General features: G+C 38.8%; 2 protein-coding genes across 3 annotated transcripts in view; one reads left to right on the forward strand and one right to left on the reverse strand.

Annotated features, from left to right (window-relative positions):
- Positions 1-3,129, forward strand: part of suz12 (SUZ12 polycomb repressive complex 2 subunit) — a 33,772-nt gene extending 30,643 nt beyond the window's left edge. For both annotated transcript variants that reach the window (XM_008114383.3, XM_062971005.1), the window contains exons 15-16: positions 563-642; positions 904-3,129. In XM_008114383.3, the coding sequence (XP_008112590.2) occupies positions 563-642; positions 904-1,252 (429 nt within the window). In that variant the 3' untranslated portion in view covers positions 1,253-3,129. The remainder of the gene's footprint in view (positions 1-562; positions 643-903) is intronic.
- Positions 3,130-8,675: 5,546 nt separating this feature from the next.
- Positions 8,676-16,275, reverse strand: part of crlf3 (cytokine receptor like factor 3) — a 28,050-nt gene continuing 20,450 nt past the window's right edge. Inside the window, exons 6-8 of the mRNA XM_003223178.4 lie at positions 16,017-16,149; positions 12,344-12,456; positions 8,676-11,863 (exon numbers count right to left, since the gene is read on the reverse strand). Coding sequence (XP_003223226.1) covers positions 11,607-11,863; positions 12,344-12,456; positions 16,017-16,149 — 503 coding nt within the window. The 3' untranslated portion in view covers positions 8,676-11,606. The remainder of the gene's footprint in view (positions 11,864-12,343; positions 12,457-16,016; positions 16,150-16,275) is intronic.

Consider the following 16,275-nt stretch of genomic DNA (forward strand, 5'->3'; position numbering starts at 1 on the left):
ATAAGCAGCTTGGTGGCATAGGACATGCAAACTTGTGGGACCTCAGCATCCATGAATTTTGGTTTTCCACAGGGGTCCTGGATCCAAACCCCAACAGATACCAAGGGCCCCCATATACAGAAAGTAGGCAAATTAAGTTTCATAGCAGCTTGTGCTCCATATTTGGGACATACCTCATGCAAGAGTCATGAAACAGTTCTCAAATGCCTCCATTGAGTTTTGGAGAGGAATTAATTTTGCTTCTCATATTTTTTACTGCCATGAAGAGAAAATAACAAATGACTGAACTACATTCTTTGTTCAATAAATATAACTTTTTGATGTGATTGAATTATGTAAGCTTAAGGCTGTGTCTTTCTGTTTTGCCCCTTACCTCCTTTCTCAACACTTGAAAAATAAGGAAAGACAAAGCAAAATGTTTTGCTGTTTTTCATCTTGGTTCTAACTGGTTTTGGGTTTGCAGTGTAAAAGAGTTACAGTAGTGATCAGCATTTAATGGGGAAAATAAGTATTACTTATTGCACAAACAGATTATATAATAATATTAATGGTTTTGTTGCAGCAAATTGAAGAGTTTTCTGATGTTAATGAAGGAGAAAAAGAAGTGATGAAATTATGGAATCTACATGTTATGAAGCACGGGTATGTTCTTGAAACACTTCCTTTTGAATCAGATTAAGGGGGAACAGGTTAAATGTACAGGTAAACAATGACCCTAACATGATTTAACAGTTTATATTCCCTGCTATTTGAATATGCTCATTTGCCATGTGAAATAGGTAGCACATGGTCGCCCATCATCTCAATGTCTGAAATCTACACTTTGGTCTGTTGGGTATGTCATTCCAACCAAAGCTGGAATAATGACTTGTTCTTTGCTCTTCCCCTGCTTTTGTTTAACAGGTTTATTGCTGACAATCAAATGAATCATGCCTGTATGCTGTTTGTAGAAAATTATGGACACAAAATAATTAAGAAAAACTTGTGTCGAAACTTCATGCTCCATCTAGTCAGCATGCATGACTTTAATCTTATAAGTATAATGTCAATTGACAAGGCTGTTACCAAGCTCCGAGAAATGCAGCAGAAGTTAGAAAAGGGAGAGTCTCCTGCTACAACAGTGACCGAGGAGCTTTCTGAGGAACAAACTGGCACAGCAAATGGCTGCAACGAGGCTAACACTAGGGAACGATCTTCAGAAATGGATAGTATCTCATGCTTGACAAAACAGAACAGAAAACAGAAGATCTGAAAAGAAGAGCAGACGTTATTGATACAGGAGTGACAGTCAAAGAAGTATGGACTCTAAAAGGAATTGAATCAGATACACAGGTTCTTTAAGGGCACTGCTGGAAACATGATTTCAACAAGCATAGTGTTAATATGGTTCCTATTGAGTTAATTATGCAAGTACTACATGTATATCAGTTCTAGTGATGTAATGACAATACTCAAAGTTTGAGCATGAAGAGCAATACAATTTTTGGGACTTTTAATTATGAATTGTACTGAATTTACATAACTTGAGTATATGTAAACCAGTTTTTATATAAAGATTTTTGCATCTGTACTGGCTGTCTTTCCTACTGTGGAGTTCAAAATTAGGGAAGGATATGGGGACAGTTAATGCTTTGTATTTAGAAATTCCTTAGGTTAACTTTTTGTGGAAAATAATGAACCATTTAAAGTTTAACTTGATCTCTCTTTTTTTTTAATTTGTACTGATAACAGAAAAAATAACAATTGAAATTTTTAAACACATTTTAATTATTCAGCTGTATGCCTGTTGAGAGGGGGAGAGATTGCTTGCTTTCCTCATAGGGAAGTTCCATCTTCATTGTTACAGTCACCTAACAGAATTTGTAGATAACTCCGATCATCTGGTGTAGTAGTAGATCATACCTTGAACCTCCATAAGCAGAACTGTCTAGGGTTGTATGATGGTAAATTGTATTAATATCTGCAGGCTCTGATAGTGCCTAGATCTGTGCCTGTTCCTGGCTATGTACAGATTGCAAAACAAAGTCACAAATGCTACTTTTGAGGGGAAAACACACTGTAAAACTGGGCCCGAAAATGTGTTGCACTTCTTAACGCAAGTATTCTGTGATGTATTGCATTCAATACAGATGCTAACGAGTTCCTGTGCAGTCTTGCACTGCTGTTAACACATTTAAGCATATGTTTACAGATTTTCTTTTTTCCCATGGAAAGTAGTTTCACTACTGGTACAATATCAGCACCAAGGGTTTATTTCAGCAAGCACTGTGGTTGAGTTACATCACCTCATTTTTTAATTCTTAAATAGTTCATTTTTCATATTCTTTATTTATAAAGGATCAATTATGTAAATACTGGTATTTCTAATTTTTTTAAATTTCATTCCAGCACCATAAGAAGGCAGTTCCCTTTTGGGGGGTGGGGTATAGAATGGGGAAAAGCTTTCTAATGGTGATTCTCAGAAATTTATAAAACTGTAAATACGACTTTGGTCCCTAAAGATGTGTTTAACTGTGAGACTATTTAACTAATGGTGTGGATGTGATTTGTCATCCAGTATTAAGTTCTTAGTCACGGATTTGTATCAATAGAAAAGAGGGAAACTACAGCTTTCATTAGACTGCCTAATTTACCTGCTCTGGGTTATAGCCAACTGTGGATAAATCTCTGAATAGCTGGTCAAGCATTTCTTGTGGGCTTTAATTTGCTAAAGCTGTGCACATATGTAAAGAAGATATTTTAGGAGAGACATAGTCTAGAACTATTGCTTATGTCACTTCTTAAGCAGTCACGCTCTTAATGCTTAAAAAGAGGCTAGCATTGTTTGCACAAAAAGTTGGTGACCCCACCCCAAAAAATAGTAATGAAATTACTTCTGTCAAGTAAACTTTGTATGTCATGTCCATTTATAATAAGAGCAGAGAATCCCCTTTGTTTCTATTTATAATAAAGATGGATTTTCTATATGTACCCTTAACAAGGCTTTGAAGAAATCATGTAAACTGGGTGAACATTTGAATGGTACAGTAGATATAAAAAAGACAATTGTTTAATGGACCTTTTTGTTTTTACATTAAATGTTTATTTGAAATTGGATTTTGTACATAAAGTTCAGTAATATAAAACCTGCCAAGGTGGTGGTGATTCTTTTCCTGTGCATGTTGCGTAAAAGGCAAGACTCACAGCCAGACAGACATCCATCTAAAAGATTTTGTAAATGAACAAAATGTGGACAGACTGATCAATTTGCAGTGTGACATTTGCAGTGTGACATAAAATATACCATTCTTACTTGCATAGATTAGCTTCAACAGTCTCTGCATATTTAGTTGGGACTTCTTGTTTTTAAGGGAAAGGCAAGGCACTACAACCATTTCAGTACAGTATCTGAATAGAACTGTTTCAGTTCAACATGTATTTATCATGCTGCTTGCATCATTATCCATAAGCTCTGATTTCAGTTTCTTGTATTGCAAGCAAATGCTTTAGAAAGAGGGAAAATTGCTTGCTGATGGCAATAATGTTCTTTAAAAATAGCCATTTATAGGCTATATACATTAACTCCTGCTGACCTCACACAATTCTTTAGCTGCCTTCTTTTTGGAGGGAATTATTAAGTCCCTATATAGCCCACCCTTGTAAGAATGAACATTACTGCAATGATGCTATGGCTCCAAGGATAATCCAGACCTCCTAAAACAGTGCTTCTCAACCTGTGGGTCCCCAGATGTTTTGCCCTTCAGCTCTCAGAAATCCTAACAGCTGGTAAACTGACTGGGATTTCTGGGAGTCATGGGCCAAAACACCTGGGGACCCACAGGTTGAGAACCACTATCCGAAAACAACCTGCCTGGCTTTTCTATTGTAAGGAAACTTAACTTTAAGTAGGTGGTACTTTCTGTTCCTAGTATTTTTACTACAAATATACTGGTGTCAAATTTGCCATGGTTGTGTTGTTTTTCATATAACATTGTACTTCTTGGTAATGTAAGGAGTACACTAGCTCTAATGAAATGTGTTTCCTTTTGGCAAGGCACCAGACTAGAATAACTCACTTTCTGTGCTTTTGTTTTAATGTATGCCATCTGTCCCAAAGCAGAGGGCAGGGGAGGTTGGAATAAGATAAGTGTCAATAAACAATACGGAGCCATTTTTTATGTTGCCCAATGCTGGAGGGGTGGCATTTTTGAAAGGGTATTTTACACACGCTACATTTCTCAATTTAAAATTAATTAAATATTTCAATTCTCATCACTCTAATATAAATACTTAATTTTTTATTTCTGTATAAGTGATTATTAAATTGACAATTGATACTTGTTTTCTGTTGAAAAGAAACAACTGCCTTATTGATTTGAGTTCCTGACTGCTGCAGCTTAGCAACAGTGAAGTCTGTTTCTATAATGAGATGACATACCTATGGAGTAAAGAGGGGGAAATTGCATACCAATCAATTTTGCCTAATGAACCCTCCTATGTCATTAATCCAGATGCAGGAAATAAGTTACACCTAAAGCCTAAATCCGTCTCCATAGAATTACATATTTGGAGGTACTCTGGGTTGATTGAATCTTTCAATCTATTTGGTTTCCTAGAACAATGGATTTTGAACTGCAAGGCCCCCACAATGTTGACACATACTTTCACACTCTTCTCTTCCAATAATACACAGTTCATTTCCTAGAGATAAGTGCTGTTATGGCCTGAGATAATGAATCGCAGTAGAATTTACTGCTGAAGAATATGAGAAGGGGAACAGTGTACAACAAAATGTTTAGGAACTCAAGAACCAGACTGTTGAGAATGTAGTGCTAAATCCCTGCAGTGGCTGTGATAGAGCCAGCAAACATTTCCCCTGGCTAAAATGACCACAACCTTAAGGATATATTGTGTTGGGAGGGGTTCAAGCAAACTAACTCTTCCTCCTGTTGACTCCTTTCATTAAAGCCACATTTTCAATGGGACAAAATCTTGAATCTCTCGCACCACATGGCCTTTTTGATCATGTTCTTAATGTCGGATCTTTAGAAGTTATATAATTCCCAATTGGGATCATTTTAATCTTGTATTTGCACACTCTAGTTTTACATTTCCCCTCAAAATTGAGCCTTCAGGAACGGAGGCTGTTAACAAAAGACTTGTATACATTTTTCAAAACTGACCAAAACGGACACAAAACACAGTTGATGTATGCTGATTGGAAAAATGGCAGCTCTTTGATGGTGCTTCTAGATCAGTGGTTCTCAACCTGGGGTCCCCAGATGTTTTTGGCCTTCACTTCCCAGATATCCCAGAAACAGCTGGTAAACTGGCTGGGATTTCTGGGAGTTGTAGGCCAAAAACATCTAGGGAACCCAGGTTGAGAACTACTGTTCTAGATTCTCTCAGGACAGACTTTGTGTGCAAATAAGTTACCTCTTTCACCTTCTGAGTAGCCTAAAAAGGGAAAAGGGTCATTTATTTGCTAGTAAGATCTGTATTCCCCTTTTACCCAAGCTGCCCCCTTTTCTCTGTTGCTCAGCTGATGAGACCCAGGTTCATAGCTGCCTTCCAGCTCCTGGACAGAAGCTCCAAAGCCCCCCCATATGCCTTCTTTCCCACCTAAGTTGAATAGAGAAGCACACTGTAGCTGCCAGAGCAGGAGGAGCCTTGCCTGCCATCCAGCCAGCTGAAGTCATATCAGCATCAGGCGCAGAAGTAGCAATGGCTGGACAAAGAGGGGAGTGATCTCCAACTTTCTTACAAACAAGAAAGTTGGAGATCACTCCCCCCCCACAAGCAGCCTAGATGGAAAACAGCTCAGTCCTTACAGGGACAGAAACTGCAGCATCGTAAGTAAAACAAGAAGCGATTAATACCTATCCTTTTCTAATACCTGGACAAGAAAATGACAGGAGGCAACGATGGTTGGTTGTCTCGTGCAGCATTGGTGCTTTTTGTTCTGTGATGTGACCCTCGTTTATCCATGGGTCACATGAAAATCCATAATTTTGGCCTCCAAAACCTGCCCTCAGCATATACAGTAGAGTCTCACTTATCCAACATTCGCTTATCCAACGTTCTGGATTATCCAACACATTTTTGTAGTCAATGTTTTCAAAACATGATATTTTGGTGCTAAATTCGTAAATACAGTACATACCACATAGCATTAATGTATAATGAACTACTTTTTTCTGTCAAATTTGTTGTATAACATGATGTTTTGTTGCTTAATTTGTAAAATCATAACCTAATTTGATGTTTAATAGGCTTTTCCTTAATCTCTCCTTATTATCCAAGATATTCGCTTATCCAACGTTCTGCCGGCCCGTTTATGTTGGATAAGTGAGACTCTACTGTACATGATGATGATTTGTACACAAGTATAGAAACTAAATGGAGTAGTAGTTGTTCAAGTTGTACACCACCATTCTGCTATGATGCCATGGCTACTAATCCACATAATAAAGTTAAAGCTACACACTACATATCTCTATATAAAAGTAAATGTATATACTTTGGTTTGTTTGTACCACAGAGGCTTCATGGATCTAGACCAAACTTGGCCCACATACCCTTCATTATCCAACTGAAAATAATGGATGGGTTTGAATTGGAAAAAAAAAATCACCCACCAGAGCGGAGGGAAAGAAAAGGATAGCAGTGAGTTGGCTGGGGCTAGGTGAAGTGGCTCTCTGTGGGTTGGCTTAGACTAGGTAAAGTGGCCCTCTGATGTCACTGGGAAAGAAAGGGTATGATTAGCTTGGCTACTGCTAGGTGATGTGTATGAGGGGAAGGGAGGATGAAAAGAAAGGAAAAGGAAAGAAAGGGTGAAGAAAAAGAAGCGGAAAGAGGGAAATACGTATATGGGGAGAAAAGGAAAGGAGACGAAAGAAGGGAGGAAAGAAAAATAAGTTTGTTGCCGAAGGCTTTCATGGCTGGGATCACAGGGTTGTTGTATTTCTTTCGGGCTGTGTGGCCATGTTCCAGAAGTATTCTCTCAAAAATAGGTTTAAACAAGAAATATGTACTGATTTACAAGAAAGAAGTTTAAGTAGCAGTTAAGAGGTAGATCAAACATTTGCTTATTCATTGAAGGAGCTTACAGATAGGTATGGTTTCAATTTAAGCCTGAAAGAAAAATGTGAAGAGAATCAAATCTCTAACAAGACATTTAAATAAACAAGTTGCCCCCTTTGACAAAGCCCTGCTACATGGGCCACACTACTTTAGAGCAGTACATGAAGAATCTTCCTGGCTGATTTAAAATCTGAGGCAGGTTAATACTGGGGGAGCCGATCCTTTAAAGTGCCTTGCTTTTGAGACACTCGAGTTTTCCCTGGCATCTTGAATCTTCAGTAATAATATTAACAGTGATAACTATCAAGGACAGGATGTTCACTGAAATTATTTAGTCAAGCTATCTGCTCACGAAGACTTAACTGCTAACCTCCTTTTGCTGCAAAGCTTTTCAAGGGCAGGCTGTAACCTTATGCTTACAGTACAGGCTTTGAATATTTTTCATTTTTGTTATTGCCACAAATCAGCTTTGATTTAAAGCCACATCGTGAATGATAGGCTTCCAAGATCTCCAGTCAACTGCCCTGCACAGGCCTTGCAAACTCAGGGCTCTGGTTTTCTTGACTGAGTCAACTTACCTGTAGGGTAGTGTCTTTTTACTGTGTTGTTTTCTCTTCATATGTCCAAAGTATGCACTCATCTTGGGCTCTAGGAATTGCTCAGGATTTAATTGCTGCATCCTGCATTTCTTTTTTTTTTTTTTTAGGGGGCCCCTGGTGGCACAGTGTGTTAAAGCGCTGAGCTGCTGAACTTGCGGACCAAAAGGTGCCAGGTTCAAATCCCGGGAGTGGAATGAGCGCCCGCTGTTAGCCCCAGCTCCTGCCAATCTAGCAGTTCGAAAACATACAAATGTGAGATCAATAGGTACCGCTCCGGCGGGAAGGTAACGGCGCTCCATGCAGTCATGCCGGCCACATGACCTTGGAGGTGTCTACGGACGATGCCGGCTCTTCGGCTTAGAAATGGAGGTGAGCAGCAACCCCCAGAGTTAGACATGAAGAGCAAAATAGCTACTTTCAAAATAGGAAGAGGAGCCTGAAAGTGGTCACAATCCCTCAATTTCCATCTTTTATACATGCATCAAAACATTTCAACCTTAAACATTTACTATAATTATCTTCATCCCAAAGGCTGGCCGTGTTGAACCAGAACCAGAGAAATACAAGATCAAAGCCCTGTTAAGTGAGGGGTCATTGGAAAGCCGCATTTCATATACAGTAGAGTCTCACTTATCCAACATTCGCTTATCCAACACATTTTTGTAGTCAATGTTTTCAATACATCGTGATATTTTGGTGCTAAATTCGTAAATACAGTAATTTCTACATAGCATTACTGCATACTGAACTACTTTTTCTGTCAAATTTGTTGTATAACATGATGTTTTGGTGCTTAATTTTTAAAACTATAACCTAATTTGATGTTTAATAGGCTTTTCCTTAATCCCTCCTTATTATCCAACACATTCGCTTATCCAACATTCTGCTGGCCCGTTTATGTTGGATAAGTGAGACTCTACTGTATAACACATCATATTGTGGGGAAGAGTGTACAGAAGTGATCTGTGCTATCCCAAAAACTTTGTAGGAGACAAGACAAAAATATCCATAGAATACTAGTCAAAAGACTACCAAACTTTATTAAAGTTATAATACAAAGTATCTTGAGGTAAATACATACATGTTTCATAAACATACTTCCATCTCAAATTCCATCTCTAATAGGGTTGTCTCAATAACACTGTATGGGTGAGGTCTGAAAAAGGAACAGACACTTTTTGTGGATTTATTAAATGCAAAAGTAAAACAGAATGAACCAAATTTACTTAACAGTGAGACATTTTATGACTGGCACATTTCAAGATGAGCTCCTCTGAACATAAACTTTTTGGTGCTTATATCAGTTGCAAGCTAAGATTCTGAAGAGCTCTCCTGAATATGATCCTTTGCACATCTTGCCTAAACAAGCTTCTCTTCTCTAAGATGGATGAAAAACACACTGCTTCTATTCAGTGGTAAAGTGGGGTGAGGAGAGAAACATTCTGTCTAAAAAAGCATTCAAGTTAATGAGAGCATGAGAACTGGCCAAGTATGTGCTGTGGTCCAATTCAGTCTTTGTACTCCTTCCTTATGTGGAAGAGAGCAAAGAAGCACATCCTGAAGCAAAGGCTCTGATTTAACTGTTGTCAGAGGGAAGCCTTCATTTCCATGCAGCCCTACAAACTATACTTGACACACCGGAAACAACTGAAAGTACAACTTGAGCTTCTTCCACCTGTAATAGGTAAAAGGCATTGATTGAATTTTGCATGTACATAACTGTGAATAGCCTATGCCTGTCCCTTGAATGCCAAGGGACACATACAACGAATGGGAAGGAGGGCAATCCACTTTCTGCTTTAGGGCATGGTGATTCCCCCTTCCCCAAAATATAAACAGGGCCCAACACCTTCTATGTAATACCACATTTAAAACACTGGTTTTCTTCACTCTGTTTTAAGTATGCAGTAGCACAGATCAACACTGAGACACAGGAAGCCCATGGACAGAGCGGCTTCCTTGTGACATTTTTATGGACGCAATTCCACATCCCTCACTTTGTTTTAACATGAAAATAAGGCTAGTGGATTACTGTGGATGAAGGGAAATATTCTGTTGCAGCTTAATAGATGGGAGAAAAGTTGATTTGATATAACAAATGTAAAAAGGGGACATGAAGAAACCAGTTTTTGAAGAAGAAGAAAAACAATACCTTGTATTGTTGAAGGTTTCGTGGCCAAAATCACTGGGTTGCTGTGAGTCTTTCGGGCTGTATGGCCATGTTCCATGTTCTGGAACATGGCCATACAGAGAGGTGGGCAAAACGTCAGGAGAGAAAGCTTCTGAAACATGGTCATACAGCCCGAATGACTCACAGCAACCCAACCAATAGCTTGCTGAGGAAAACAAAACCTTGCCCACAATACACTAACAATCACTATATTGTGTTTTGCTCTACAGATGCATTGCATGACAAAAGGATCTCCAGGGATCCCAGCTATGCTTGCCTGAAGCAAGACTGTTGCCAGTACTGAATTTGGGTTCAGTATACGGAGAAAATGATGCTGTCAGAATGGGATACTACCATCCCCTTGTTTCCCAAAATTTAACCTCCGCTGAAGCTTTTGTGACAGCAACCTCAGTGCAGCCTTATGACTGTATAACATGGGGTTTTCTTATTGGCTTTAACCAATCACTTTTTAACTTACTTTATCTTCAAAGTTACAGTCTGGGTCTACAGCTACAGATTATATTCAATACAGCTGCCATCAAAAGTGGAAAGCATATGCACACTTATTGCTGTAAAGGAGCACTTATCCAGAACATGCTGTTTTAACCAGACAAATCAGTTCTCTTTAAGAACTGCTAAAATTAGTTGTTTATCTTGCATAGATACATGAACCATGTGGGAAAGCATATAAGCCAGGCCTTGACTGCATAAGGTATACATACTCTATGCAGCCATCACTGTAGTTTAATGTTATTACCTGCCCATGTGTTAACCCTGTTTACAACATAGAAAAATAAAAAAAATCTACAGTGAGTGATTCACATGTCCTCTTTTTTACAATAGTACCCTGTTTACTGCAGGATTCTTCTTATATCAGAGGGTTCTTGCTCATTAAGTTATTGTAAAATTTGCATATCTGAGGAAGAACACAAACTTTCTGATTTCAGAACCATTTTGAGAGCCACTTCCTGCACAGGGTTCCTAAACATACATGTAGGAATGTGTAATATCATCATGGTCAAGGCACCACCTGTGGCACTCAGTGCCATGGTTATTTTGAAGCAAAATGCACACCATTAATATAAAACTTGACCTAAGTGACAATAATTCTGTAGCAGTTAATTATGAAATAGGATCATAATTTAAATTTTATCTCCAATAGGTAAATATCATTCAACAAAAGTCTGAAACTAAGGCACACAGGAACGGCATATGAAAACAAACGCATCTGGGCTGCAGCAGCAAAGAGCACTAATATTACATCGGGAAGAAAATATTTGGCATCAATGCCAAGTGGACAGCAATGGAAGCATTAGTGACAACATGCCCAGTTATTTTTAGCTCTGTCAGTACCTTACTCTAGTGATTATGATACCATGCATGTAACTTTGGTCCATTAACCCTGAGCAAAATAATACCATTAGGCTAAATTGGAGCTGTTCTGCAAGTATACACTTTCATAAACAAGAGCACAAAAGTATTATTAATTCTAACGTTTTCTTTTTAAAGAAGTCACACTCTTAAAACACATGACATGACAGCAATCAGGAAAGCCTACATAATTTTCCAGATAACTCAAAATATTTCACCAGTATTTTAAAGGAATCCAGTAAAGAGGACAGAGTTCAAGTAATGTTGATGAGGCTGCATTAAGGGGCAGTGTATTAAACACACACAATGTGTTAAGTTCCTGCACTAGTAAAGCATTGCATTGCAAAGTCCAGTCACTGGAAGAGGAACCGTCTAAAATCATCACTTTTTTCTGAAGCCAGAAGTTAGAACACCAACACCTTCCAGCCTGGACAAGAGAACGAACATCCAAAATAAAAAGAGCCACAACATTGGTCAAGTACCCAGTCAAAGACCACTTCCCTGTTGTTGGAACTAATTGTCACTCTGAGTTTGAAGTTCCCTCCCTCATTATTATTTGAAGGACCTATAGTCACAGCTTCCATGTCAAACGTCACAGCGGAGCCCGAAGTAAATGCAGGCAATTGGTTTGTCATCTCTTTTCCATTTACAAAGACAGCCCCTGAAACAGTAAAGTTTAGAAAAGATTAGCATGCATCCATAAATATATGAAAATCCAATAATGTTAAGCTGTGGATCCTTTAAATGAGTCCTGAAAGGCTGCAAGTCCATAAGCAATTTACCCTAGTCCATCTGACACACTGTTTATGTTTAACAAATCCTAAATAGTTGTACAATTAGAAACAATATGTTGTTATAGTTAAGGCCAACCTACTTTAAAGGCTCCAGATCCTATCTGATCCTGGAAGCCGAGCAGGGTCAGTCCTGGTTAATATTTAGATGAGGGACCACCGACACGTACCAAGTACTGTAGGCTATATTTTGGAGGAAGGAATTTGCAAAAACCACCTCTGCATATTCCTTGTTAAGAAAAGTCTATGAAATTCATGAGGTCACCATAAGTCAACAGGCAACATATGGTTGGGATATATCACAGGTCACCATGGATGGAGGTTCGCATGGGAATGTTTAAATGGCTCACCATTTGTGCTAACACACACTGCTTTATCTCGTTGCAATGAATCCCTGCCATTCCGCTGCTCCACACATATGCCTATGCTGTCCTTTTTGTCTGTCTGGCCAACTGCTTCAATTCTGTGAAGGAAACAAAAGAAAGATTGGCCTCAATAGCTGTGATTTTTGCTTGACATTAATGGATGAAAAATCCCTGATTTCAGAACTCTGCATCCTTTTGAAACCAGCAGTGGTGCTGTATTAGCCTCTGGGACACATTATTACTGAAATATAATCCACTGCGATCAGGCTGATACACCTTGTTTTAGTTTGATTAGAAGTTGTTTCCAGAGGAAAATGGTTCATCCATCTGTCATTCACTTGAATAGTTGCATCTTAAAAAAGCAGATGACCAGAACAGCCCAACCCAAGAACATGGACTTGTTTACTCAGTCCAATGTTCAGAAAAACTGTCTCAGTTCTCAAAGCCCCAGGCATTTTAGACCAAATCCTAGCAGATGCATCCAGCATGATAAAAGTTCAGGATGCTAGGAGCTGGCATTCAAAACATATGAAAGGGAAAAGGCAAAGAGCCAGGGGCTTGTCTTTTAGATTCCTATGTGTGTAGATAGCTAGTTCCACATCACTGAAGAACGTAGGAAGGTTATGACCCATGGATTCTCAAGAGTGCACACTAGCACTACTGCATTTATGGCAGCTTGAATTAAAGGAGTGCTGATATTATGCCATTCCAAGAACAGTGAACAATCACATCAATGAAAGATGAACTGAGTGAAAAATCTGGGCTACCGACTCTCTGTATAGAAAACAAAAAGATACATTATCTTTGCTCGAGGAGCTATAAACGGAATAGTGGAGATTCCAAATGTTACTCTGTTAGTATTTTATTTATACACAATTACTTTGTGATGTTATCAGACTGGCCAATCAATAGAGTTGGAAGAAACAACAAGGACCGTGCAGGAAAATACAACCAAAACACCCTGGACAGATGACCATTCAGCCTCTGCTTAAATAAATAAATAAATAAATAAATAAATAAATAAATAAATAAATAAAACCTCTATAAAGCAGACTCCAATACACTCCAAGGCAGCAGGATATTTCCCTACCAAACAGCTCTTACTTTTAGGAAGTTCTTCCTAACCTAGAGGTGAAATCCCTTTTTCTGAAATTTAAAACCATGGCTCTGTGTCTTAATCTCCAGAGCAACAGAAAACATGCCTGTCTCCTCCTCAATGTGACATCCTTTCAAATGTGTTTAGACACAGATCTCATGTTCTCTCTCAGCCTAACAATGAAATAAAGTACATGCAGATCTTATCTCTACAAGACAAGCCATTTAAAGGTTTGCTTCCTTTTAATCAGCCTACAGCTTCAAGAAATAAATGGCTACAGTTTTTTTTCAAAGACATGACATAATTTCCTATAGTCTGTAATGAAAACAGCTGGATGTGGAATATGTGCCAAAACATAAAGAAGCTTTAAGCAAAATATTTTGCATCTGCATTTATGTATTTTATTTATTTTTAGCCAGCAGGACGAGCTTTAATAAGTTAATATTTCATTGTATGATGAATACAATACAAAACTGGAACAATATGGTGAGTATTTTTGTCCTCTAGGAAACGTTACAAATACTGAAGGCCTAATACACAACAGAGGGGGAAAAGGTGCCTAGGGGTTAAACTATAATTTAGATTTTCTAGCTGCCTCTTCTTTAGTAATATCTCATCGGTTTCTACAATCTAAAAAAATACTATTTTGAACTCATGCACTTAGTAACAAAGAGCTCAAATTCTCTCGAAGCTAGTATTTTTGCTTTAAGGCAGTCACAGACCTTTGCAGTTGCCTTAATATCACAATTCAAGTTTGATACCAAATGAGCATATATACCTGGTGTTGCCCAGGTGTCAGAAGGGGCCGCTGCCTCCCTGCTTCCATCCCTTTTCTTTCCCTCCTCTCAAACCTTTCCCCCCCTTTCTTTCTCTTCCTTACTGCCTTTTTCTCCCCCTTTCTCCCCCCCCCCCCCTTACTTTTCTATTCCTTTCTTTCCCTTCCTCTCCCCTTTCTCCCTGAGAGCCTACATAACAATGTCTCTATGGCAACATGACTCTGTGGTTCTTTCCTTCCTTGCTTGCTTTCCCTCATACACATGTCACCTTCCTTTCCCAGTGACATCACAAAGGTACACTTAGCCTAGCAACAGCCAATCCTTCACCTAGTAATAGCTGATCTAGTGACATCACAAAGGGCCACTGGATTGTCACTAGCAACAGCCTTTGCAGTACAGACATACTTTGACTTATATATATATATATATTGGGAATAACTCCCCTGCAGGATTCAACCATCTTGTCTAACATTCAGTTTACAAAGATAACTAACTGATCAATTGTCTCTAGGACAATGGTTCTCAACCTGTGGGTCCCTCAGATGTTTTGGCCTTCAACTCCCAGAAATCCAAACAGCTGGCAAACTGGCTGGGATTTCTGGGAGTTATAGGCCAACACACCTGGGGACCCATAGGTTGAGAACCACTGCTCTGCACTATCCTAATCAGGGCACAAAGAAATATCACTTGTTTAACACAGTAATTTCATATTCAGAACCACAGAACTATGGATGCTCCATAAGTTCATAATAGTAGTGATTTTCCTTGATCTACCCATATTTTGTGGATACGAAGGGTGAGGTGTGGGGAAGGATGCAACATAAAATATATTGCTATCCTGCTTTGTGAGGAAGAACAAGTTGTCATTTGCCTATATATGGAGAAAACAGCAAATTATAAGGTGCCAATTAGAGGGTAGCAATTAGAATTATTTTCTGGCACACAAGGTGGGAAAAGAGAAAGGATTCATGCTCACTTGTTTTTATTATACCCAAAAGCATTTTGCGAGCCTCTGAAGGGAGAGAATCAGAGTCTAAGGCATCAACACAAATAGCCACAGAAAGCCAGAAAATCCAAAGAATGACCTCAACTGATCACTCAAGACAGCCATATGGAGCTTGCTGGAAGTCTGTTAAGTAAGAACTGCTCCCACTGGGTGACTGTGTAATCAGAGAATACATCTCTTATCTTAATCATTACAACTGGAACCAAGGAATTCGCACAGAGGCCCTCCCCTGGCCAAAGCAACACTGTCTTAAGGAAAGCAGTTCTGCTAAGGCTTTTCATCACATTATACTGAATTAGAAATTTTAATTTCAAAAGCAAACATAAACCAAGCAGCCTTTATTCACAGGGAGTTTCTAATGCAGCTAACCATCCCAAACTGCCTCACAACAATAATTAGGTGGGAGGTAGAACAGGCTGGATACAAATGGGTCTGTAGTCTTAATATGGAAAGAGGAGCAACTGCTATAAGAGGTGAAGGAGAAAAAGAGAGTTTTTCTGCCAAGAAAATATATTACTTAAAGGAGCAGTCACAATAACAACAACAACAACAACAACAACAACGGGTGAATAAGCTGAAAAACATATTTCAGTCAAGACACCCAAAAATAATTAGCCAGCTCTGGAGGCCAGCAAAGAGAAATTGAGAGAGGGATCTTTCAGCTTCTCCAGCCCATAGAAGAGTCTATGTAACATATGGTCACAGCAATATCATGATATATAGTAATGAATCTCTTTGGACGAAAAAAACCCACAACTTGCTGTATGTAGCATTACCTACCGGAATGTCAATGTCTGACCACAGTAGTAGGTTGGAGCCTTGGAGTACAACACTCCACCAGCTTGTGAGTCATTTCGAAGGGCTATATTTCTTCGGCTGCTCAAGCTATACCCTTCAAAGCCAGTTGTCCACTCTATCAAAGAAAGCATAAATGGTAACTAAACACACAAGGTTATCGTAATCTAGAGAGACTATAAAAACTATTTTATATTCCCAGGTTGCTGGCACCAATGGTTTATTCTTGGGGAAATATATCCCA

This window comes from Anolis carolinensis, chromosome 2 (genome assembly GCF_035594765.1).
Source record: "Anolis carolinensis isolate JA03-04 chromosome 2, rAnoCar3.1.pri, whole genome shotgun sequence".
Classification (NCBI taxonomy): Eukaryota; Metazoa; Chordata; class Lepidosauria; order Squamata; family Dactyloidae; genus Anolis; species Anolis carolinensis.